At 34.6% G+C, this 27205-nt stretch overlaps 1 protein-coding gene across 5 annotated transcripts in view; it reads left to right on the forward strand.

Annotated features, from left to right (window-relative positions):
* Positions 1 to 27205, forward strand: part of GLS (glutaminase) — a 90121-nt gene that overhangs the window by 52679 nt on the left and 10237 nt on the right. For 3 of the 5 annotated variants that reach the window (XM_069577892.1, XM_069577896.1, XM_069577895.1), the window contains 2 exons: positions 952 to 1083; positions 1993 to 2085. In XM_069577892.1, the coding sequence (XP_069433993.1) occupies positions 952 to 1083; positions 1993 to 2085 (225 nt within the window). Of the gene's footprint in view, positions 1 to 951; positions 1084 to 1992; positions 2086 to 3067; positions 5662 to 27205 lie in introns of those variants that run through there. The other 2 variants (XM_069577894.1, XM_069577893.1) reach the window with 2 other exon arrangements.

Here is a 27205-nt window from a genome sequence, read left to right on the forward strand (position 1 = left end):
AGCCTTTGACTGTGTGGATCACAATAAACTGTGGAAAATTCTGAAAGAGATGGGAATACGAGACTACCTGACCTGCCTTTTGAGAAATCTGTATGCAGGTCAGGAAGCACCAGTTAGAACTGAACATGGAACAATATAGACTGGTTCCAAATAGGAAAAGGAGTACGTCAAGGCTGTATATTGTCACCCTGCTCTCAGTTGGTCATTGTCTATTTCTGATGGCCAGCTACTGTGCTCCCTCATCCTCAGAGCTCTCATCTCCTTTGCAAAACTGCCTAAACCACCACCATACTGTACAATCTTTAGCAGTTCCTGGGCCAAATGTGTTGTCGCCTTTGATTTGCAACCCATTTTGAACTCGGATAAGAAAATCACTGAAATTTGCTTTTTGTCTAATGTGATTTCCCCTGTCTAAAATAAACAGCAAGTAATAAGTCATTGGGGCTTCCCTGGTGACTCAGTGGTAAAGAATTTGCCTGCCATATAGGAGCCATAGGAAATGTGTGTGTTCAGTCCCTGGGTTGGGGAGATACCTTGGAAGAGGGCATGGCAATCCACTCCAGTATTCCTGCCTGGAGAATTCCATGGACAGAGGAGCCTGATGGTTCCTACAGTCCCTGGGGTGGCAAAGAGTTGGACGTGACTGAAATGACTTGGCACTCATGCATGCTGTAAGTCATTAACAACAAAAAAAACCATAAAGCAAGAAATGTGCATTAACATGATGTACAGCATTACCACATTTAGGAATGTTCCAATATCAAATGGCAGAGTTCAACAATGCAAAACTGCAATTACTTTTGCACCAATCTAATACTTATCTACGTTTTAATGTTGGAATGCTACTGTATGGAAATACACTGTAATTTAACCAGTTCCCTTATTGTTGGATATAACTTTTCTTATTTTAAAATGTTAATATAAGTGTCTATTTTTTCAAACTATTTTCAGGTTGGTCTTCCTGCAAAATCTGGAGTTGCTGGTGGCATTCTTTTAGTCGTCCCCAATGTCATGGGCATGATGTGCTGGTCTCCTCCTCTGGACAAGATGGGCAACAGTGTTAAGGGAATTCACTTCTGTCATGTAAGCATATTTTCTTAATGAAAATAGTGATCATGTAAGTTGAGCCATCTGATGGTTCTACTTTATTACTCATTTCCATAGTTTGACTGTTTGCATTCTCACTACCAGTCTGTCAGTTACTCAATAGCCATGTTAGTGTTTGCAAAGGAGCTTTAAATTGCCTTTACCAGACAGCTCCCATATAATCATCCTCACAAATTAGAAATTTGTTTGATGCTTAAGTTTTAATTTCATGGTTGTAATTAGTTTTCAGTTTCTAAAAGCTCAGCAAAAGACATTAAACTTAGAAGAGTCATTTAGCCCTCACCATAAGTGAAAGATTGAGTCTTTTTTTTTTAAGGAAATAAATACTAGTCATTTAAAATGACTAGTACTGTTAACTAGTTCAGTATCTTTATATTCTGGTTTTATTTACATTTACTAATTCCTAGAGTCTGCACTGAGTATTGTAATTTTTTCTGCAGATCTTCCCATTTAAAATACCAGTTTATTTTTCAGTTTTTTTAATATTTTACAAAAACTAGAGAATGACATTGGAGTCCTTATAGATTAAAATACACTGTAACCATAGTATTTCTTTATATTTTTGTGGTGCTATAGTTATTTGATAGAATAACTATTCATGTGGCCTATTATTATAATGCCCATTTTACAGAAAATGAAAGTTACACATTTTGAGTGCCTGAGCCCTAAGGTTATGGTAGTAAATTTTCAAATACCTGTAGTCCATGTCTTCTCATTTTGACTTCGGTCTTCTTGATACATCATGTGGCTTTATTAACATGCAGTGGTACTTTCTAGGAGATAGTAGTTAAGTTGAACAGTATTAGTGAAATTTGTTAAAATATGGAAAAACAATAGCCATTGACTAAATCAGTTTCTTATTATACCTGTTTTGTTTAATTACAGGATCTTGTTTCTCTTTGTAATTTCCATAACTATGATAATTTGAGACACTTTGCTAAAAAACTTGATCCTCGAAGAGAAGGTGGTGATCAGAGGGTAAGCAAAATTCTTATTTAGATTATTATGTAACTTTTTTTGAGAGAGGAAATGAGGTTCACCAGTTTAAATAAAACTTACTTTTATTGTTAGTGGCCTCATATTTTTACTAATAACAAATGAATAATGTTGAATTGTTGACGTTATCATCCTGGACATACATAGTAAATATTACTGTTTTATTTAAATTGAAACTGGTTAGCCTAGGAGCAGAGTTTCCTCCCCATTTTTCTGCTGTTTTAGCAGTATTTTTAAGAATTGACTCTGTTAAAAGAAAACATATTGGAAAGTGCTGCATGCTATAAAGAGAAAACCTATTTTTGCTCTTAATATTTGTCAGTTATAGTCTCAAATTGAAGTTTATTTTTATGTGGATGGATATATAAGTGGAAAAGGATTATAGTATTAGTGATAGGCCTTACAGAGCTTCATAGTAAGTTTTATATGTCACTATAGATGAAGTATTTTTCTTCAGAAAGTGTCTAATACAGTGTTCTGACACTGTTATTATTATTTTTTTGACACTGTTATTTTAAAGTGATATTTGTTTTTTACCAGTGTGTTTGACTTCATATTTTTGCACATATATACTCCTTTTTAAAGGAGTCAGGACTTAATTTCAGGAACAAGATTTTCTTTTTGTCTTTGTTGTTGTCTACTGCATTAAGGGACTTGTTTTGAATTTAAATTCCTTTGTATCCCAAGTGGAAATGTTTAGAATAAAATTACCTAACTAGATTTGAAGCTAATATATGCAAAGCACTTATAAGTAGAAAACAATTTTAATACATACCAAGTAAATTTTCCTATCATTAGTTTCAAAGTGACTTTTAATAATACATGAGAATTATTCAAAGCTGACAAAAATAGAAACTTCCATGGGCGTCAACATGAGTAACATGGAGCAAAACATCAGATGGTGGTGGGTGAAAATGCTAACAGATTTTAATAACATTCATCATTGAAAAATACCATTTTATAGCTTGGACCTTTCTTCACTCAAGTGCACTAATAAATTATGTATGTTGCTTGAACAACTAGCATTCCTTTGGACCATTGGACTATGAAAGTCTCCAACAAGAACTTGCTTTAAAAGAGACAGTATGGAAAAAAGTGTCACCTGAGTCAAATGAGGACATCTCTACAACTGTAGTATATAGAATGGAAAGTCTGGGAGAGAAAAGCTAAAGATATGGGTTCTAGTTTCAGAATGTTCTTCATTTAACCTTTCAAACATCTTTAGTTTTTTTTGCATACTATATTTATTGAGTTTTTTGTGCTTTCAACCTTGGGTACTGGAGCCATAAAGCTTTTTTTTTTTTTTTTAATCTTTGTGTAAAGTTAACAGATTAAAAAGTGGATTTGTCAGTCTTTTAAAAAGTATAAATAAAGCAGATTTTTTTTTAATGAAAGGAAGAATTTCTTTAAATTTTTTCTTGGTGTAATTAAAATTTTAACTATATGTAGTCAAATAATCCTATTTTAAAATAATAAGAGAAATTTGTAATTTCTTGGTTCTGAAACCCACACATTGAACTCATAAATTTCATCACATTTCTTTATTTTCCAGTTTTAAAATTGACATGGTGTCTCCAGTAGCAATACAAAGTATTTCTGTGCTAAATACAAAAATAAAAAGACATAATTATGATTTCCAAATTATTTAATATAGCAGCAGATAGATTTGCTTTACTCTTTCTTGGCTTTAAATTTTTAAAAATTTATTTAAAATTTTATCAAACACTTAAAAATATCTTCGCTTTTTCACTTTCAACTCCTTTGTTCTATCAGAATTGTTATGTACAGGAGTGTCTTATATTACTAAAGCATTCCAGCCAAAGAATTTCCGATGTAAGATAATGACATGTTTCACTGTTTAAAAACCTATAATGGTTACTCAGAAGGAGCAGCAGTGACTGTCTTCAAGTGAAATGTTTACCTGAACAGTTTTATTTTCATATTACCCACGTAACTTTTTCTGTGTTATATTTAAGTGTGAATGGTGAATTTTGGTTTTTAGCTTTTAATAATTATAATAGTTTCACAAATGCTAATGAACTTTGCAATAAATTATATCTCATAAAGCTTGTTTTATTTGAAAGTAGTTAGGAAATGAATTCAGTATGAAGGTAGTAAGTATGCTACTAAAATAAACCTGTTAGATTTTAATCCTTTTGTTTGGTTATAATAATGCAATATTGAGAATCAAAACTTGTTTTTAAGAGGACTGTAGGTTCAACACAGCCTAAATTTGAAATAATTCACAATGTTTAAAGTCTGTCTTGGCAAAGTAATTGTAAAGTTTTGTAGGATCCTATTCATACTTCTTCCTTCCTCCATATACCTCTCTGTTTCTCCCCACAGTTCCCAAGAGCTTCAAGATTTTGGAAGGACAGGGATGGAGTCAGGAGAACTTGATAGTTTCTTAGTATCATGGCATACATGTGGTATAGGGTAAAGTCTAAAATAGTAATTACAGTGTAGCAAAAAAATATTTTCCTGGATAGTTTAGAAGCAAGTGCAAACACAGATGCAGAAAAAATCTTGATTATATGAGTTTGAAAACCATGATATTAGGAAAAGAAGTTATCTTCCAAACTTGTTTAAAAGCCTTTTGGCCCAACTGAAGTATTAAACATATTTTTAAACTAGTTATACAGTAAGTTTTAGAAGATATTAGCCAAGGATTTTATGGCTAATTGTTCCTCTGATGTACAGACACATATCCTAACTGGATGTTTCTGCTTTGGCCATTTACATGAAAGTGGTGTGTCTGCTCTCTCCATACGTTTATACCTTAACTCTGCTATACCTTTGAACAGTGTGATTCGTATTAATTCACAGAGCTATTTGTGGTTTGGGGACTGAATGTCTTTAATTGGTAGTTTCCCAAAAAAAGGCTCCTCTCTCCCAGGCTCTAATTGTTAAATTTTACTGTTTCATTTGGAGTGGGTTTTACTTTATAAAATGAAAATTTCATGTTTCATATTATATCCACATTTGTACAGATTTCAAAATGATGTTAATTTGTGCCACTTACTATGTTGATAAGGCTTAAATACACACCAGTAGAGAAGGGTTTTCTAAGCTATTCATCCTGTTAAAGATGAGCATTCAGAAGTTTTTGTAGGAAGGTATAAATGGAAGAAGAGAGAAGATATTGTGAATAGGTCCTCAAACTTTACTTTTTAAAAAAAAGAGGAAAATCTTTGCCAGATTTAAAAACATTATTTTGATTCTTTCAGTATTTTAAATACCTTTTCAAATAAAGTTATTGAAAAGTACCCAGTATTGTTGAATTTAATGTTTTATGCCATTACTGATTCTTGATATTCAAGCATTTTGAAGTTAGCATATTTGTTTTTCTTTTTTTGCCATCATTAACATTTCATTTGAAATGCATATCCTTTCTGAAATACTTTATTTTTAGCATAAATGTTGTGCATTTTATCTTAGTGTTTGGATTAATCCATTTGTGTTATTTAGCTTTCTTTTATTTGCTTTGTATATTAATGTACCTTTTATTTTCCAGTATGCCTACTTTTTGTATTGTACAATAAATTTATTTTAAGCTGATTTTATTGTTTTTTTTAATAAAAGCAACTCCAGCATTTTAAGTATAACAAATGGAATTTTAACTTTAAAAGTCATGCTTTATGAAGATATAATAAAAATGCTTTATAATTTTAGTTAATTCTGAGACTTCTGTGAAGAGAAACTATAGAAATACTCAAAGGCTTCATTTGATTCTATTTTTTAATGTAGTATAGTGTTGGTGGTTTTTTTTTTTTTTTACTTTCGGGGAGGATGTTTTTCAATTGGTTGTATTAGAAGTATTTGAATAAAGACTTTTTTCCTAATTTTTTTTTTGTTGTTTTTCCACTTAACAACTTAGGGAAAAAAGCTCTCCTCCATTTACAGATTCTTTCTGCTTTCTGAGCAAGAACATCACTGATTCACTATGTAATTCTTGCTTTATCAGTTGTCCCGAATAGGAGAAATGTTGCTAAAATCAGAGTATTATTGCATTAGAATAGAATTGTAAACCTCAGTAGAATTTATATTGAGTAGAAAAACTGTAAAACTGAAATTCACCTTAACTACTTTTTAAGAAATTTAACTTTCAGAAGGAACTTAGTATAGTTCTACAGCATGGTCCAAATTACAATGTATGTGCATCGTAGGTCAAATACAGTACTTTAAGTTTTTGTTTGATGAAATTTTCCATTCATATCCAGAGAAACATCCCAAATATATTGGTGAAGTTTTTAAAACTGTTTGAAGGGGAAATACTGTTGTTTATAGGAATTTCTATCTATCTGTGAGATTTTTTTCCATAATGTTCTTTTGGGACTAGTAAATAGGAAGATCCATTGTCATGATATATTCAGTTTGTAAGTTTGTGATCAGTAGCTTTGAAAGATACATTTGGGGTTGTTTTGTTGGTGTTTTTAATCCCTTTGAAACAGGTAACTCAGAGAGCTTGGTCTGAAAGTGTAGTTTCATAGGCATGCATGGGAGTGGAAAAAACCACTGAATGTATACTGATCTGTCAGTCTGTATCATGATAATTTATATAAATGTATGTGAATGTGTATATAATAGATGTCTGTTTATTTATGTGTCTTCATCTATGCATTCATATTCTGAAAACCAGTAGCAGTTATTTCTACACAGTATGTCCTGTATAAATGGTTCATTGATCTAGGTTTTGTTGTAGAAGAACTTTGAACTTTTGCTGACCCAGAACTTATAAAATATAGCATATTTTACTTTTTTCAGTTTACCTTTAAAAATATGTGGTTTCTGTTTTGCTCCCATTCACTACTAGCGCTGTCAGAGAGAATAATGATATTGGAGAACTGCACAAAAGGGAAAGCAAGAACATCAGATTTCCTGTGGAAGCTGACTTTAGTTTCCAAAATTATTATATGGAAGGATTGTATACAACTTAAATAATGGACTTCTTAGTTACAACAGTTTACTCTATGGAATAATTTCATTCCAAAACTTGTGCACAATTTTTAGTTTTTTAACAAATAACATGCTTTCCATTCAGTTCTTCCTTTACCATTTTATATTAAGTGTAATATTTAATTAAAACCAGATGAATTGGAGGTGGGGCTTGTTAATGATTCATCATGCCCCATCCCTCAGATTTTTACTCAGATTTTTTCATAGTAGACTTGTCCATTCACTGTCATGTAGTTCAGAGCCAAAATTATGCGTGAACATAGATTCAGGTATATCAAGTTCAACCACTTTTATTTTAAATTGTAACACAGTTAACATTTGCTTTCTACACTGTTTAGAAATGGAAGGAATTTAATTGGACTAAGATTCTTTTATTCCTTTTTTCCCTCTCTCTGCCCCAGTTGTAGTTTATCAGTGTGAATAGCACACAGTGCACATTGAAGAAGTTTAGGAATGGACTGAACTTCTCTGGTGGCTCAGATGCTTAAAGAATCCACCTGCAATGTGGGAAGCCTTGGGTTTGATCCCTGGGTTGGGAAGATTTCCTGGAGAAGAGAAGGGCAGGAATTACACTTAGTTTAGAATTCTTAAAAATACTGTAAATCTAGGACAAAATCTATCCAGTATAAAACAGAGCTCACAAAACTTGATTTTTTTAGAGTCCTTAAATAGTAATAGAAAAGGTACTTACTTAAAAAAATATTAAATAGACTGATATAAGTCTTTATTTAATGAATTGATTCTCTTCCTGTAGTTTTAAAATGTTCCTTTCTAAATTTATGTTTTGTGAGCATATGAAAGAAAGTTTAAGGTTGATTTAGTTTACCTAAGTGTTTTGTAGATGGTTTATCCTAGTAATTTTAATAAGTTGTAGCTATGGAGATTTTTGAGATATGTAAGAGATGTAAAACCAGTGAGGATCAAAACTTTTATAATGGTTTCCTAATCCATTTATCTTTAATTAAAATGAATAGACTACTAATTAGCACTTGGCACATTGCATTTTTGGTATTTTGGGCATAATATACAAAACACTTCTTGTTGGGAACTCTTACATTGGTTACATTTTAAAAAAAAGAAGAAGTAATGATCCTTGATTCCAAGTACTTTGATGAACTTGTATGCAATTCAGCATGGAGGCTCAAAGGAAAGAGTAATGAAATGACAAATTCTGGCAGTTGATCTCATAATTTGGGTATTATTATTAGACTTTAAATTTCATTTACTAATTTGGAAGTATTTTAGTTAAAATCTCAGTGGTAAAGAACAATTTTGGTATACTTAAGTGAGATTTTAATATCTGAGGATCTTATTTTTCTGGACATAGTATTATCAAAAAATAATGATTTTTATTTCATTAAGTATTTACCTTGCTAAAATATTTTCAATCCTAATGTCTCAGCTGGTTGAAATTACCTGTTTGGAAGGCTTAGTTTTAAAAGGAAAAATTCTTACCTGAAACCGTTTTAAATTTCTATTTATTATATATCTGGAGATTTTTTATATAGTGAAAATCTCTCCTGCCTAACAATTCTACTTGAAACTCTTAGTTATAATTTTAATTCATATCCTATAAATAGCTGAAGAATTTCTTTTATTTTTAAAATACAGTTCAGCTGTTCTAGGTCTTTGTTCTTTCATTTACTGTAGTCTTGTAATTTATTAGAATCACATGGTTGAGCTGGAAAGGCATTGAGGGTTATCTTACCGCAAACTCCCATTCCTCCCAACCCTCTTTTCCAGGTAGCACCCTGCTTTCTCAATTAGCACATTACTCCCCCCCACCTTCGATAGGGTTGGCTTATTTTATGTATTTTGGGACAGCCTTTTATTTGTTGGTGGTTTTTATCCTGTGTGTGTGTGCATGCGCATGCACACTAAATCACTTCAGTCGTGTCCGACTCTTTGTGACCCTGTGGACTGTAGCCCACCAGGCTTCTCTGTTCAAGGAATTCTCCAGGTATAATTGGCAGTACTGGTTAATATGATTGTAAGTTATTTACAAACTAATCATCCCATCATTGTTTATTAAAACTAACTGTATTTTTCTAGTATATAGTTATATGCCACATTTATAAAGACTAATAAAGCTAGAAATGTATGTCACAAGTGTACAGTAGTTCTAAAAATAAATCATGACCCCAGAATCTTTGAAAAAACTAAAGGGTAACAGAAATGTGACTTTAAAAATAAATATTGCACCCTTGGCTTTTTAAAATAAATTCCTTTGCGATTAGGCTAAATATATAAGTAAAAAAGATTTTCAAGTAGCAAAAAGGTTATTGGAGTTCCAAAAATATGTTTTCTGGAAAAAAATTTTTTTCTAATTAGCTTTTCCCAGCACATACTGTGCAAAATACCTAGCTAGTTCCATTGTTTCTGCTTTAGATATTTGGTTCTTTGAGTGGCTTCAGAAAAAGGCTCCGTAGTTGCCTGACACTTTATTATCCTCAGTATCAATATACTTCATAGTTCTGGGATTTTTTTTTTATGAAGCAGATATATATTGCTATTCTTGAAGTGCATTAATTTTTTCAAGAGTTGATTTAAATGTTAAAACTTTATTATTATTATTTTAAAAAAAACTATTTCTTCTCAAAATTTAAACTTTTCTAGGAAACTCTTCTCCCCCCAAGTTTGTATAAGAGAACCTGAACTTTTAAGAGACTGACTCATTCAGTATAAGCTTGCTTGTATTGAATGCCTGCTTTCACGTTATATCTATTAAATTAGAATGATGCTGAAATACTAGCATTAGTTATGCAGATATAACTATTCATGTTCAGGTATTCCATTGTAAGATCCAAATTAAAATCATGATCTTCGGTCTCTTGTTAAAACTTTTCCTTAGCTTCAAATGACGAGTTTTCATTATTTTGTGTGTGCCTTTCATAAATCATCACTAAGGATCACTACAATTCGTCCTTTGAGGGGATAACATAAAACTTAAGTCTTTTATCCATTAAGGGAGGTTAATGATGTATAGAATTATATCAATTATTAATTTAATTACACCCAAGGTCTATTTTGTTTCTTCTTGTAGTCTCTCAAAATTAAAGAATCCTAATTGAAAAACTCAAAATCTATTAATCTTGAGTATTGTTTCTTTTTCATCCTTTCCTGACTGTAACTCATTTTGGGCTTAAAATGAGATAACTTTAAAAATTATATCAGAGTTGCTCATAAAATGGGCTTTCCTTTTCAGACCTTCATATTGCTGGTAGGTTAATTTCCAAATCGTTTCACGTTGTTAACATTTGTCACTCTACTTTTATTTTCTTTAAAATGTTATTTTTTTTAATTCACAACTGATAACGTATAAACTTATTATCAATATGATGTAACTTGTTGGTAATTTATTTTACAGTTGACTTTGAATACATGCATCTGTGGGTCCAGGTCTGTGTAGAAGATTTATAATTTAAATACAGAAATGAACTAAATAATATTTTCTGCTTTGAGTTAAAATGAATACGTTACAGTTTCTGCAGAATGGAACTTTATTGATATCCTTTGAAATTGTAGGACAAATGATTTTGTTAAAATTCTTTTAACTAATACCATTAACCCACTTTAATCATACCAATAAAATATTTCTGCCTTAATGTTTCCTCTTTTTACCTGAAAGAAAAACTTCAGAGAACAGTTTTCATGAAGCAGGAAGTAGAGCTTAACTTTCTATTACCTGTTGTTAAAGTGTTTCAACTAAAGCATGCTATTACAAGAGTCATTGTATGACATTTTTTCTTTTTCACCTAAAGGAGAAACAAGGGAGAAAAAACTAATTGCAGTGTTTTTAGCCAAGTAATAAAAACTGGAGAAGCTTTGATTTTTGTCTCTGTTGTGCAGTTTTATTTTATATCCACCGTATATATCTGCCACAGAACCATCACTGTTATTTATTTTGTATCCCTTACATGTTGGACTTTGTCCTGTAATAATCTGCTTGCTTTCATGTTAGTATAGATTTACCGTGTGTGTAGGGCCTTTTGGATGCAGAGCTGCTATTGCTTGTATACTGTATTTTGTAGTTTTTACTGTGCAGAAGTTCTTACTCACTGCCATTGTGAGGCTTAGAATTTTGTGTTAGTTAAGAATTTGGGATCTTCTGCAGCAGTTTTTGATAATTGAAACTTTTGGTTTACCTACCTTTTTTTTTTCACTTAAAAAACATCAGTGAATGCTGGGCAGTTAGTTGGGCATACAGTTTAAGTGGGTAGCCTGATGTGATATCCTATGGGCATGAATTTTGAGTTTTGATTTGCTTTTACTTTCATATTTACACACACACTATTCAGGCAGTATGTTAGGTGTTAGAGATGCTGCTCTAAGAGGCAAGGTTCTTCTCCCTATGATGATCACAATCCATAGAAGCAGGGAGGCTGCCTCCATTCTCTTAACTCTAGGATTGACAGAGTGGAGTTTTCTGTGCTATATATGAGCAAGCACATTAAACGTCGCTGGCATCTGAATATCCTTGAGCCCTCAAACAAACTTCTAAAATATTTCAGATTTTCAATTTTATCTATTGTAAGTTTGGCTCCTGTACAAAGAAAAAAATAAAATTGCAAACGTTTTAATGTCACTGTCAGCTTTTTTTCAATAAGTAATGATTATAGATGTTGACTTGTCTATAAATAATGCCAAATGATTTTGACATACATTAGACTTGAGCCTTAAAATTGTAAGTAAAGGAGGTTTTTGTATATTGACTCAGTCTACCACTTATTTTCTAGTATTCTTTTAAAAGTCTCAAGTATTTTCAGTTTGATCAGTTAATAAAATTCACCCTTCAAATCCTGACATCCATTTAAAAATACCCACTCCTACCAAATAGATGACTAAATGTAAGCATAAGAGTCTAAACACATGATTTTTTTTAAAGTTCACTTTAAAACCATCTCATTAAGCTTCTTGTTTACTGTATATGTTCAGCAGAATATGTCACTAGGAGAAAGGACTGATTTCAATTATGAAGTGATTACTTGTGTTCCTTCTGATCAGGAAACTGCAACAGCGATCTTCATTAAGTTGCTGGCTACAATGCACAAAAGCAAACAGGTTTTACAGAACTTGGGGCCAAATCTAGTGACCATGTTGTAATTAATTTTGCCCTAGACAGCTTCTTTTGTAGAGATGCAATGAAAAGGGAGGAAAGCAGGTACTACCAGAGAAGTTTGAAAGTGTTTTACAGATAACATACAGAATAGGTGCAGAAGTTTATTCTTTTGTTCATTTGCCTTCATGCAGTAACTACGGAGCAGCCACTACAAGCCAGGAATTGTTTTGTGTTCTGGGCAGGACCACGAGACACAATCTTATAGACCGTATATACCAGGAGTTAGTATAGCAAAAAACAGCCTAGATAAGTAATTGCATAAGGTGATTTCAAATAGTGTTTTATCTACAAAAAAGAGCGTATGTCACTGTTCTATCTTAATAATTTGAAAATCTCAAACTTTGTTAAGCATTCCCCCAAAAAGCTAAATAACTTCAGTCTGTTTCATTACATTGTTAATTGTTGAATGAAGTAAAAACCTTACCTGGATATCTGGGAGTTAATGACCACCTGGACCGCTTGACTTATTCATAGACAGCTCTTTTATTTTTTTAGAATGTTAAAAAGAAATTTTTAAGTACAGGAAGCAATAAAGAACTTCTTTAAGAAGTGATAGTGTGATAATAGCCCATTTGCAATATTTCTACCTGATTCTGATAGACTTTTTTTCTGTTCCAGAAGTTGGTTTGGGGGCTCAAGCACAAACTTTTAAAATTTTGTGTCATATTTTTGAAAAAACATAATCAGATGTATATACAGTTGATCTTTAACAACACGGGGATAAGGGTCCCTGATCCTCCCATGCTGCTGAAAATCCACATACAGCTTTACAGTACACCTTCTGTGCCCTTGGTTCCGCATCCATGGATTCAACCAACTGGCAGATTCTATAATACTAAATGCAGTATGTATTTATTGGGGGGGGGGGACATACAGATGTTGACTCACACAGTTCAAACTTGTGTTGTTCAAGGGTCAACTGTGTTCACCCATTTTCCCCACCCTCCGCCCCCACCTTTTGGAACCACCAATCTGTCCTCTGTATCTATGAGCTTGTGTTTAGGTTCCAAATATGAGAAAGATTATAGTATTTGCCTTTCTCTGTGTGCCTTCATGTAGTATAAGGCCCTTGAAGTCCATCTGTGTTGTCTTAAATAGCAGGGTTTTCTTCTTTTTTATGTTTCTGTAATATTCCTGTGTGTATACATGTGTGTGTCAACAATTTTATATCCACTCATCCATTGACAGACACTGTGTTTTTGTGTTGGCTATTGTAAATAATGCTGCATTGAATGTGGGGGTGCATGTATGTTTTCAAGTCAGCACATTTTCTTCAATAAATTCCCAGAAATGGAATTGCTGGATCATATGGTATTTCTGTTTTTAATTTTTTGAATGACATCCATGCTGTTCCATAGTGGCTGTGCCAGTTTACATTACCACCACCAATGCCCAAGGATTCCTTTTTCTCTGTATCCTCACCTACTTCTGTTTCTGGTTTTTTGTTTGTTTGTTTGTTTTTAAATAATACCCTCTCTATCAGGTGGGATATTTCATTTTGGTTTTGATTTGCATTTCCCTGATCATAATGCAGAACACATTCTCATGTACCTCTTGGTCATCTGAATGTCTTTGGGAAAATGTCTTTTTAGATCTCATTTTTTAGTTGGACTTTTTAAGTGTACTGTTGAGTTGTATGAATTCTTAACATAATTTGGATATTAGCCCCTTACCACACGTGGTTTACAAATATTTTCTCCTGTTAAGTAGTTTGTTTTTCATTTTGTTGATGGTCTCCTTTGCTGTGCAGAAGGTTTTTAGTTTGAGGTAGTCTGGCTTGTTTATTTTTGCTTTTAGTGTCAGATTCAAAAAGATCATTGCCAAGACTCATGTCACAAAGCTTACTCCTTGTTTTATTCTGGGAGTTTTATGATTTGGGGTTTTAGGTTCAAGTTTTTAATCCATGTTGAGTTCAGTTTTGGGTATGGTATGTGATAGTGGTCTTCTTTTATTCCTTTGCATGTAGCTGTCCAGTTTCCCTAACACCATTTATTGAAGAGACTCTCCTTTCTCTATTGTGTATTTTTTTGCTCCTTTGTTGTAAATTAATTGACTATCTGTGTGGGTTTATATCTGGGTTCTACTCTAGTCCATTGATCTCTGTATATGTTTTTATGCCAATACCACCTGTTTTAATTACTATCCTTTTTAATATGGCTTGACATTAGGGACTTTCTCAAGATTGCCCTGAATATTTGGGATCTTTGTGGTTCTGTGAAAATTTTAGAGGTTGTTTTTTTCTGTTTCTGTGAAAAATACCATTGGAATTTTGATAGGAATTGCATTAAATATGTATATAACTTGGATAAGTATTGACATTTTAACAGTATTTTAGTCCTTGAGCATGAAATATTTTTCTGTTTTTGTTGTCTTCAGTTTCTTTCATTAATCTTGTAGTTTTCAATGTATAGGTCTTTCATCTCCTTGGTTAAATTTATTCCTAGGTGTTTTATTCCTTTTGATGTAATTGCAAATGAGATTATTTTCTTAATTTCTCTCTTTTGATAGTTTGTTATTGGTGTATAGAAATGCAACAGACTTTGGTGTATTGATTTTGTATCCTACAACTGCACTGAATTTATTAGTTCTAGCAGTTTTCTGATGGAGCTTTTAGGGTTTTCTATGTATAATATGTCTTCTGCAGATAGTAACAATTTTACTCTTTTCTTTCCAGTTTGGATTTCTTATCTTTTTCTTGTCTGTTTGCTTTGTCTAGAACTTCAAGTACGATGTTGAATAAAAATAGTGAAAGTGCACATCTTTATTTTCTTTATGATCTTAGAAGAAAAGCTTCCAACTTTTCACTATTAAGTATGGCATTAACTGGACTTGTCATATATGCCCTTTATTATGTTGAGGTACATTCCCCACTTGGTTGAGAGGTTTTTTTTAAATCATAAATGGATGTTGAATTTTGTCAGATGCTTTTTCTGCATCTATTGAGATGACCATATGATTTTTATCTTTCATTTTGTTAATCTGGTGTAACACATTGACTGATTTCTGTATGTTGACCCATCCTTGCACCCCTGCAGTAAATCCCACATGATCACAGTGTATGACCCTTTTAGTGAATAGCTAAATTTGCTTTGCTAATATTTTGTTGAGGATTTTTGCATCTGTAATCATCATGGATACTGATGTGTCATTTTCTTTTTTTGTGATGTCTTTTGTCTGGTTTTGGTATTGCGGTTATGATAGCCTTGTTAAATGAGTTTGAAGGAGTTCCCTCCTCTTCCAGATGCAAAAGATGCATTTTCATCCTTTTGTTTGCCTTGTCTAAATGTCTGTTAGCTAAACTCAATTTATTAAAACTTTTATAAATCCTGATTTTTCACAGAGATCAAAGTTCTGGGCTTTCATTAATCTTTGTTATGTATAATTGTTCAGTGATCTGGAACTTAATTATGCAAAAATGAATGTATCTTTGTTCATATCTGTACTTGTTTTTAGTATAAAGATTTTTTTTGGAAACCAATAGAATGAGAATGATTCAGTGATTTAAAAAATGAAATACTCTATCATCATTTAGAGCCATTTACAGTTGTCCTTCTATATGTTTGATTTTTAGTTTAATGACAATGTTAAATGTAAGCAAAAAAATCACAAAAACATGCCATTTATACTAGATCATGAAGAAACAACTTTGTTATTAAAGTGTATTTTAAAAAATAGCTTCTTCCTTTCCCAGTGCACTTATTCAGGCAGATGAGTGGTAAATGAATGCATTTTCCATCTGTTTTCTCCCAGAATTGCTTTTATAATAATGTATTATGTATAATGTATTTGTACCAGTAGTGTGGTGCAAAAGTGGTCAGACAGTCGATTTTTTCTGTGAAGTTGCTTTCCCACTTACGTAGCTGTAAGAAGGTGGCTAAGACTCTTCTGGTCTCTAGGTTTTCTCTTCAATATTGTTAGTCCCTGTTTTACTTAGTTACCAAATAGTTTTATATGTCTTCTCCACCAACAATTTTGTTTTCCTTTTCTGTGTGTTTTCTCCTCTTTCCTGCTGCTGTATGTAGGTCCCCCACCAGTGTCCAATATTAGATCCCTTTATATAAATTAATATATAACCTTTAAAATTATTTTTTTGTTCTTCCTATTAAGAACTGATTATCTCAGTATTTATTAGTTTTTGTTTAAATCGCGTAACAGAATTAGTTCAAGGTATTTAGCCGACTTAACTTGGTGGAGTAGCTCAGATTTTATAAAAAACAACATCAGCATTATCTTATTATTCACTCATGAATTAGTTCTTCATTCAACCAATGTTTATTTATTGCCTATTATGTCCCAGAAACTGCAAAGTGCTTAAGATAGGCAGCAGTTAATGAGACAAGTATGATCCAGCTCTTGGTGTTTGCAGTCTGTAAGGGGATGCAGATATTGAATAAAGAATTACTAAAATAATATAATTAATTTCTTCATACTGATACATGTAGTTCTAGTTTATTTTAACTGCTGTAAAGAAGGTGAAATGGTATATTCTGTGACACTGTTTTTATATACCCATAACAGACTTCATGAGACAAATACACAATGTAGTTAAAGTATAAGAACATACACTCCAGTCTTCAGTGAAGCTCACCTCTGGGCAGAAAAGGAACGGATGCAGGAGAAACATCAATAGTTAGCGGTATCTTTATCTTTTAAAAATACTAATCAAATATGATAGAATAAATGAAAGAAAACTACAGAGTAGAGTGCTAGGAGAGGGTATAACATGAAAACCTCATTTTACCTGGATGATTCAGTATGGTTGTTTCCCATGGAAGGTGATAGTTAAATTTAGAATGAGTTAGAGGAAGAGTTGTTGTTTGGTCGCTAAGTCAAGTCTGACTCTTAATGCCACCCCATGGACTGTATCCCGTCAGACTCCTCAGTCCATGGGATTTCCCAGGCAAGAAACCTGGATTGGGTTGTCCTTTCTGTCTGCAGGGGATCTTCCTGACCTAGGGACCAAACTCCCATCTCCTGCATTGGCAAGTGGATTCTTTACTGCTGAGCTACCAGGGAAACCCAAGAGAAAGGGTAGAGTAGGGTTAATAGGATAGTCTGGTTTTAGAAAGGCCCCAGGACAGAAAGGAGTTCAGCACATTTCAGAAAGTGAAAGTAAGCAAATGTGGTGAGGCGAGGTGAGTGGAGATAGGCCGTAGATGTGTCTTGGATCACATTATGTAGGTTCACCCTTCTCATATTTTAATATGCATCTGAATTGTTAAGTGTCCTAATTATGAAGTGGAGATTCCTAAAGTCCAACACCGAAGATTGCTTTTAAAATCTGCATTTTTATTAAGCACCCCAGGTGTTTCTGCTACAGTTAGTCCTCTGAACACAGTTGGGCAAAAATCTATGTAGGGTTTTATATGCCATTTATATATAGGGTTTTATATCCATATTGGACTATTCATAGTGCAGTTGGAAACTTGAAGACTTTTTAGAAGAGACATGACATGACACTGCTCTGTGGAGAACAAATTAGAGGAAGGCAAGAGTTGAAGTTCTGAGCCCAAAATGAGATGTGGTAGTGATTTAGAATAGGGCATTAGAAGTGAAAAAGGTAGATAATAGGTTTTAGAGATGAAATTGGCGAGCATGTGTTGATAGTATTTGATGGATGAAAAAGATGAGATACCAAATTGACCACCAGGTTTTTAGTAGGAGCAATACGGAGGATGCTCCTGCTTTTACTGTGATGAAGAAGTGAACTTTGTGAGTACAGAAAGAAATTAATTTTGGTTTTGATAGTTAAGGATGTTTGACTCTAGAAATCAGGAGGTTGATTAACAGTGGTTTAGACATGGGATTATTTTTCTCATATAACAAGTCTGGGGGTAGACAGCCAGTACTAATACCATCAGAAAGGTATGCTCTGCTGTGACCATCCTTAGTGTCTGGACGTTAGACCTTATAGTTGCCAGATAGGTGTTTCATTTTTGGTCTCTCTTGTATGGTCAAAGTAGAAGAATAAAGGAAAGAGTGACACCTAAATCATGTGAAAGAAATTTCCCAGAAACCCATATACTCACTGGCCAGACTAGATATAAGGGAATTTAGGGGGCTAGTTTTTAGTTAAGACTCATTACTATCCCTAAGGAGTAAGAGATTCTGTTAGTGCATACTGACAGGGTAGGAAATGGATAATGGGTAGGCAGTTAGCAGTGTGTGAAAGGTAACATCTTTTTGGCATGTCTGTATTTGTGAGATGTCTAAGTAATGATACTGAGTAAGTATCAGATATAGGTCTGGAATTTAGAAGGGTGGCCTAAGCTGGAGATAGAACTTCATGGGGGATCAGCCTGGAAGAGTAGATTCAAAGCTGTGGGGAGGTATGTGAGATTGCTCCAGGGGACAGTGAAATGAGAAGGAACCCTAAGAAACTCCCATTTTAAAAGTAGGATAGAGTAGTTCAGTTCAATTCATTTCACTCACTCAGTTGTGTCTGACTCTGTGACCCCATGGACTGCAGCATGCCAGGCTTCCCTGTCCGTCACCAACTCCCAAAGCCTACTCAAACTCATATCCATCACATTGGTGATGCCATCCAACCATCTCATCTGTTGTCCCCATCTCTGCCTTCAATCTTTTTCCAGCATCAGGGTCTTTTCCAATGAGTCAGTTCTTTGCATCAAGGGGCCAAAGTATTGGAGATTCAGCAGCACTCCTTCCAATGAACATTCAGGACTGATTTCTTTTAGGATTGATTGGTTGGATCTCCTTGCAGTCCAAGGGACTTTCAAGAGTCTTCTCCAACACCACAGTTCAAAAGCATCAATTCTTCAGTGCTCAGCTTTCTTTATAGTCCAACTCTCACGTCCATATATGACTACTGGAAAAACCATAGCCTTGACTAGATGGACCCTTGTTGACAAAGTAATGTTTCTGCTTTTTAATATGCTGTCTAGGTTGCTCATAACTTTCCTTCCAAGGAGTAAGCATCTTAATTTCAGGGCTGTAGTCACCATCTGCAGTGATTTTGGAACCCCCAAAAATAGTCAGCCACTGTTTCCATTGTTTCCCCATCTATTTCCCATGAAGTAATGGGACCAGATGCTATGATCTTAGTTTTCTGAATGCTGAGTTTTAAGCCAACTTTTTCACTCTCCTCTTTCAGTTTTATCAAGAGGCTCTTTAGTTCTTCTTCACTTTCTGCCATAAAGGTGGTGTCATCTGCATATCTGAGGTTATTGATATTTCTCCCAGCAATCTTGATTCCAGCTTGTGCTTCCTCCAGCCCAGCATTTCTCATGATGCACTCTGCATATAAGTTAAATAAGTAGGCTGACAGCCTTGACGTACTCTTTTCGCGACTTGGAACCAGTCTGTTGTTCCATGTCCAGTTCTAACTGTTGCTTCCTGACCTGCATACAGATTTCTCAGGAGACAGGTCAGGTGATCTGGTATTCCCATCTCTGTAAGAATTTTCCACATTTTGTTGTGATCCACACAGTCAAAGGCTTTGGCATAGTCAGTAAAGTAAAAAAGTAGATGTTTTTCTGGAACTCTTTTGCTTTTTTGATGATCAAGCAGTTGTTGACAATTTGATCTCTGGTTCCTCTGGCTTTTCTAAATCTAGCTTGAACGTCTGGAAGTTCATAGTTCATGTACTGTTGAAGCCTGGCTTGGAGAATTTTGAGCATTATTTTGCTAGCTTGTGAGGTGAGTGCAACTGTGCAGTAGTTTGAACATTCTTTGTCATTGCCTTTCTTTGGGATTGGAGTGAAAACTGACCTTTCCCAATCCTGTGGCCACTGCTACGTTTTCCAAATTTGCTGGCATATTGAGTGCAGCACTTTCATAGCATCATCTTTTAGGATTTGAAATAGCTGAAAAGTGGCCAGAGAAGAGAAAATCCAGCATAGTATAGTATCAGAAGTCAAAGGAGGGGAGTATTTCAATAAGTTTTGAACCATCATCTCTATCAAAGCCAAATGAGTGTTAAGATAAGGGGTGTCCGTTTACATCAGTTCCTTCCTAATTTTCATTCTTTTGGTGCTAAAATGTCTTTTTATTTAGTAAATGATAATAGTAGATGGTTGGATTGTTTTATTGTTTGCACTCGGACAGTAAACTGTTGGTAGCCCATACTGGTGACTTCCTATTCACCTTTTAAGAATATTTTGTTGGCTTTGAGATTTAAAGGTCAGAGAACTATTTGGAGTAGAGCACGTTTGGCAGCTGATAGATCCAGTAAAGAAGGAAAGTTTGAAGTAGATACAGGAGAGTAGAAAAGGCCAATAAAGTGAGATCCCTGGAAAGAGATGGAGCTCTCAGTGCAAGTGGTAGATTAGGCTTGTGGAAGGAGGAGCATCTTCTCCAATAAAGCAGGTCATTGAGCAGCAAGTGGGTAGGTTTGTAGTCATGGTAGGAGGAGGTTGAGAGATTTTCTGTCCATTGGTTTCCATCTTCCTGAGGCATAGGAAAGAAGGCTTTCTGCTAAGAGTGAGTTGTGGGCTTGGCATGAGGCCATGAGATTACAGAGCATGGAGACGATAGGAAATGTTTGTTCTTGGAGATTGGGAGTGAGAGCTCAGGGAATAATGGTGATGTCAGAATACTATTGAGGTTGGTAGCTGTGGATTTATAGTGATGACAATCTGTTCTGTCCGGCACCCTGCATCCTATGGCTGCATCCCAAATTTGGGTTGCAGATCAGGCAGGATTTTTAGAGCAATTACCAGAAACATTTTAACAACAGAGTTCGAAATCTACTTTAAACCCTGCCTACATAGAAGGCAAGCTTTTAGGGTCTTTTAGACCTAAAAGGTCTTTTTTTTTTTTTTTTAGAATTTGGTTCTATTTAAAGAATTTTCAACTAATATAGATTACATTAACAAGTGAATTCTGGGTATAATTTTGTCATGTCCATCCTCTTTGCTTCACAGAATAAAGTATTACTAATAATTATAAATGTTTTAATATAGGTAAGGGTAAGCCGTCTTATGATATAGTCTAATTATGTGTATATCTAATGTTACTTACTTTCAAGGATTTTGAAAAATCCTAGTCTCCAGGAACTACTTATATTGTATGCTGGAGGAACATTGTCTCATAACTTGAATAGTAGTCAAAACATCTGTGAAAGCATTTTGAAAAGTTCAAAGCACTAGAGAAACAGATATTGTTAATGTATCTGTTCTCTGTTGTCTATAAACACACATGTTGAACTTTTCACAATAAAACTGTGAAATGAACATTAAAGAATCTAGAGAATTAAATATGACTCTGGAGACCAATGAAAATGACAGATTTTTTTTTCTCTAATAACAGTAAGAATGTATTGTGGTTGGAATAACTGTAGAATAGTCATGTATGTGTACATTGGTTGTGGTAGTAGTAGTCAAGGCATGCAAAGGAGTGACAGGTCCTTTAAATCTAAATTGAAACAATTCTATCTCTTGCTGCCAAAACTTTGTTTTAGTCCTCATCAGAAAGAGAACACTGTCTGAGAACTTGTTTGTATTTCCTTATTTTTAATTTATACCAGTGTAGCATCTTATAATTCCAGTGGCCCTGATCCTGATTTTTAAAAAAGTAATATATACAAACATTCAGTGAACAGTTTATTTTCCTTTTATTCTTATTCTCTGTTTCTAGTTTCTTTGATTCTTTGGGGTTTTACATACTTGTCTTTTTAGTTAATTGTAAATAAGCATGACACTTGATCATGCCACAAGTGTGGCACCTTGTTTTCTATCTAAACACTAACGAATGCTAACTAATCTTTGTGGGGTTTTATAAATATTCATTTGTATAAGGGAAGAAGAGACACAGGAAGATCGTGAATATAAATGAAATTTTGATAGTTTTTAATGCAGTGCAAATACTCTTAGGTCTGCCACATGGAAAATGCACTTTGTTCTTCAAAGGCATAGCTGTCTTTGCCCTGCTTATTTCTGTTTTTCTCCTGTTTGCTGCTTGCTTCTTAATTAGAGTGCTCTTTGTCAGCCCACACAAAGATAGGCTGTGAGTTACTTTTATACTTGGATATAAAAGGAGGGTTGCTTGTGAGCCCAGTGATATCATTTTAGACCATTCATTGGCATTTACCGGAATAATACGAGCCACTGAGATAAGAAGTTATTTGCTGCCAGTGCTGTCTGTAGCAGTCATACTTGCTCTATTCGCATTAACCCAAAACTCATATTTCATTTTTAGAGACTTGAAAAATAAGGATACCTTGGTTTTTTTTTCCCCTTTTTTGGCATTGATATACTGAATTGAATGATTTGTCTTGTTCCCTTATTTTGTCTTCAGTTTTAAAAAAAAAGTACCTCAACAGAAAAATAGTATCTCTGATTTCTCTATAAATTGCTCCTTAGTTGCTATTTTCTGATTTTCTGTCACAACATATTTTAGTCTTGGTTCCATATTGGTGAGGAAATCTCATCTCAGGTGTTGTCAGGAAATCTCTTGGCCCAGGGAATACTGAGTAGAGCTTGAGAGAACACTGACCCTGGCGTCAGGCAGTCTGGGCCTGAGCCCTCTTTCTGCCACTTGCCAGCACTATTCCCTTGCTCAAGTTCCTTTGAATAATAATAGGACAATAACCCTTTAAAGCACTTATTTTGGTCGAAGGAGAGTAGGTGCTACATATTAGCTGTTTTGCTATAAATAATACATAATCCTAATTATTTTTTCTTCATGGGTCATTAGATCTCTTTGATATAATTGTGACTTCTTCATTTAAGTGTAAGTAAAATTACTTCAAATTATTCTCCTCATTGAGAAATTTTGAAAATGGTATGTTAAGAGAGTTTATCACTTGACTGATCAAGAGCAAAAATGCAGTGTTTGGAGCTGCCATTTTGAGGTTATATTTTATAAGTGAAATGTCTATACTCTTTTTTTTTGGAGTAAAATTTGTAGTTTATTCTTGTCTACTGAAATTATGGTATGAGAATCTCCTGCATTTATGTAGAAATTTGGAAATATGGACAGGAAATTACAGAGCTGTTACTCGCATGAAGGATTTTCTCTGATCCTCTGATCCTGTCAGTTGGATTAGTTCTGTCTCTATATATAGTAACAGTTGTCCCTTGGTGTCCTTGGAGATTGGTTCCAGGATTCCTCCTTGTCCCACTGCAGATACTAAAATCCAAGGATGCCCAGTCCCTTATAGTCAGCCCTTTGTATCCATATATGCGGAACCCATGGATATGGAAGGCCAACTATATATTAATAAATGTGTCTGAATAAGTCATTGGAAAGCTTAGGAACATGTGGCCTCATACTCAGCCCATAATTTTATTTTACACATGCGTATGAATGTTAAATAAACTCAGCAGTAAGAGAAAGAGAATATCTTTGATCACATACATGTTGTAATGGTTTATATTTCTACCCTCGTCAGCAAGTGATTAATTTACATTTGCTGGAAACTTAAAGTTTTTCCTCAGCTACACTATTTAGCAGGCTTGTATTTTTTAACCTGATCTTAAAAATATTTATGAAAGAAGGCTGAAAATGTATTTTCATTTAGAGGCTATAAAAGGCCAAGTTGGAAGTAAACTTTTAAAACAAAATTGGAGGTGGAGTGATGATGGTTTATTTAACAGATGGAGAAGAGTATCTGTTCCACAGCAACAGATACTGTAGTGAGCTAGAAATAAGAGAGCAGCTTACATCAAACCACACGTGGTAGCAACAGAAGGATGGATTTTCAGTTACCTGCTTTTTTCATTAAAGCCTTTCCAAAAGGGTGAATTTGTTCTCTGTATGAAGACAGAGACTAATGATAAAAAAAGGGGGGGCTAAACCACAGTTTTTGTGGTTGGTAATAGAATTGGAAATAAAATACTTGTAGTAAACTGTCATGACAGTGTTATCAGTCTTCCCTCCCTCTCTCCTTTCCTGTCCCTGCTCCTACCCTTCCATGTTTCCTCCCTTCTTTCCAGTATTTAGCAGAGAATCTTTATGGGTTAAAACTGGGTTGCTGGTTAGTCTCTTAGTTGATTTGTATCCTTTGGATAACAGTCTGTGTGTAAGGATTCACATTATCATGGTCTGCTCGTACACAGTTGGGAATGTATCCCAGCTACATTACTAATTCATGTGCTGTATGACCTTGAGCCAAGGCCTTTAACCTCAGTGGTAGTAATAAATACCAGTTTATCTATAATATTTTACAAACCAGCCCATCAGAGATGTTTGAAACAATTATAATTTTTTAAATATTTTTTTTCAAAGTCATGCACTATATAAATACAAAGTAATATGTAATTCTCATAATTGCTACTTGTACAGAATCAGGGTATTTGGGAGACACTAAAGTCAGACAATTCAGCTTTTAAATAGGCTGAAAATAAATAGGAGAATGATAGGACTGAAGAGAGGAATGTCATGTTTTAGGCTTGTAAAATTGATAGAATCTATAACTGCTGCTAGCTTTTTTGGGAAAATGTATGATTTTGATATGCCAAGCATGCCTGTGTTAAATGAACTCATGTGAACTGTAACATTTTTGTTCCACTCTTGTCATAACTTTGTACAAATAAACTAAGAAGGTTGTCTGGTTCTGGCAGGTTCTGAGGAAAGATATTTGATAAGGAAAATGTAGTAGTACTGGAAAGTCTGCAATATGAAAGAACTTAACATTTAATTTCTAAATTTTTAGTGGCTGCCTGCCCAAGTGAAGTTTCTTTTTAGTAGGGGGAGGCATACATGAAACAGTCCTTGATTTATATGGACCACTGTTCTGCTGTATAAGCTGTTTTCTTTGTACTGAAGAATGATTCGTCAAAGAACAGGTTCCATGCCTCTGGCAGTTACTGTTAGTTAATTCACTGTTTTGTGAACCCTGGCCTTCTTGACAGGTATTTTAAGATTTACATAACACAGGTATCCATTGGGAAATTAGAATGAGGCTTGATCAATGGTTAGCACACCTGCATCCTTCACAGCAGTTGGCTTAGAGTTGGATGAGTCATCTTTTTTTTTTCATTTTATTTATTTTTAATTTTACTTTATTTTACAATACTATACTGGTTTTGCCATACATCAACATGAATCTGCCACAGGTGCACACGTGTTCCCAATCCTGAACCCCCCTCCCACCTCCCTCCCCATATCATCTCTCTGGGTCATCCCAGTGCACCAGTCCCAAGCATCCTATATCCTGCATCGAACCCAGACTGGCGATTCATTTCTTATATGATATTATACATGTTTCAATGCCGTTCTCCCAAATCATCCCACCCTCACCCTCTCCCACAGAGTCCAAAATACGGTTCTATAGATCTGTGTCTCTTTTGCTGTCTCGCATACAGGGTTATCGTTATCATCTTTCTAAATTCCATATACATGCGTTAGTATACTGTATTGGTGTTTTTCTTTCTGGCTTCAGTTTCATCCACCTCATTAGAACTGATTCAAATGTATTCTTTTTAACAGCTGAGTAATACTCCATTGTGTATGTACCACAGCTTTCATCTTACAGGATGTCCTCCTCCTCTGGTTTGGTTTGTCGTAGTAGCCTTTCTAGAGTATGTCCGTTTGAGGAGAATTCATGGAATGCTTTTAACAGACCACAAAGTGGACTGTCCCTAAGGGAAATAACACTCCATCTGCTGTCTCAATACTGTTAAGCTGTTCCATTTTCTTTCTTGGCATTCTACTCATACCTCATTTATGGAAACCTTAAAAATATAGGTGGTTGGTTATTTGCTAGAGTAAAGAAGTGTTTGTGCTTCCAATTTTAATTGGTGCTCACTGTACCTCCTAGTGTTTTTCTCTCTTGGAGTGAATGGCACTTGCTTTATATTTCCCTCTGAGCTGAAACATGCTTGTGAATAAAGTGTTGGTAGCATACCCTCAAGAAATTGATTATACTCTAAAATCAGCCTTTCTTGGGCCTTATTAATAAGCAGTTTTCAGGAATTCCCCAGTGGTCCAGTGGTTAGGACTCTGCATTTCCACTGCAGAGGACAAGGGTTCAGTTCCTGGTCAGAAAACTAAGATCCCGCAAGCCATGCAGCACAGCCAGATTTTAAAATAAATTTTCTTTTAGCACTTTGGAAATATTAAATAAGTGAATAAGTGGTACCTATTACATAAATAAAATATCTTCAAACTTGCTTGGTCTAAATTCAGAATTTTAAAAGGATGTGGTTCATGCAAACAGCCACGAAATACATCAAGGGTTTATTGCTTAGGATAATAAATGTTAAAGCATAAGAACAGTGGGTAGTTAGCATATCACTGGTATGCTCATTGGAATTCTGGATTACTCTTGAGTAGTGGGGGAGATGAGAAACAAATACACTATATGTGATAGTGCCACAGTGAGGCAGATATATGGAAAGAGATGACTTCTGATTTAAGAGATTGGCATGGGTCTTACAGAGAAGGGGTTAAGAATAACACTGCAGTGAAAAATGGATGGAGAGAAGATGCTTTCAGGAAATTAGTACATATAGCAATACTGTAGTTTAGTAGGAGCAGAGGTATCTAACTGATTACAATTACTCCTTGGCTCATGCTGTCACAAAGCCCTGCGTGGGTAACTGGCAACAAGCTACATGGGTAGTAGATGCTAGATGGGATGCTTGGGGAAGGGGCTTTCACGCTAGCCCTTGAAGAAAGGGAAGGATTTGATTAGAAATCTCGATGTTCCAATGAAGGGGGCATAGGCATAAGATAGAAACAAAGGTAGTAAAACAGACCAGTTTTACTCTGTTGAGTTTGAAAGAGACAAAGCCAGCTACATTGAAGAATCTTGAATGCAAGGCTAATGAATTTAAATTATCAGGAATGATTTGGGAACTTCTTTTAATACTCCCTTGCTGAGAAACATTTAATGATCACAGCAGTGTTTTGAGAAGATGATTAGACATATGTGTGAAAGTTTCGGAGGGCGAAAGAAGGACTAGAAGCAGAGGCACCAGTTGAAGTGAAATCGCTCAGTCGTGTCCGACTCTTTGTGACCCCATGGACTGTACCCTACCAGGCTTCTCCATCCATGGGATTTTCCAGGCAATAGTACTGGAGGGGGTTGCCATTTCCTTCTCCAGGGGATCTTCCGGACCC

This window comes from Ovis canadensis, chromosome 2 (genome assembly GCF_042477335.2).
Source record: "Ovis canadensis isolate MfBH-ARS-UI-01 breed Bighorn chromosome 2, ARS-UI_OviCan_v2, whole genome shotgun sequence".
In the NCBI taxonomy this organism is placed as follows: Eukaryota; Metazoa; Chordata; class Mammalia; order Artiodactyla; family Bovidae; genus Ovis; species Ovis canadensis.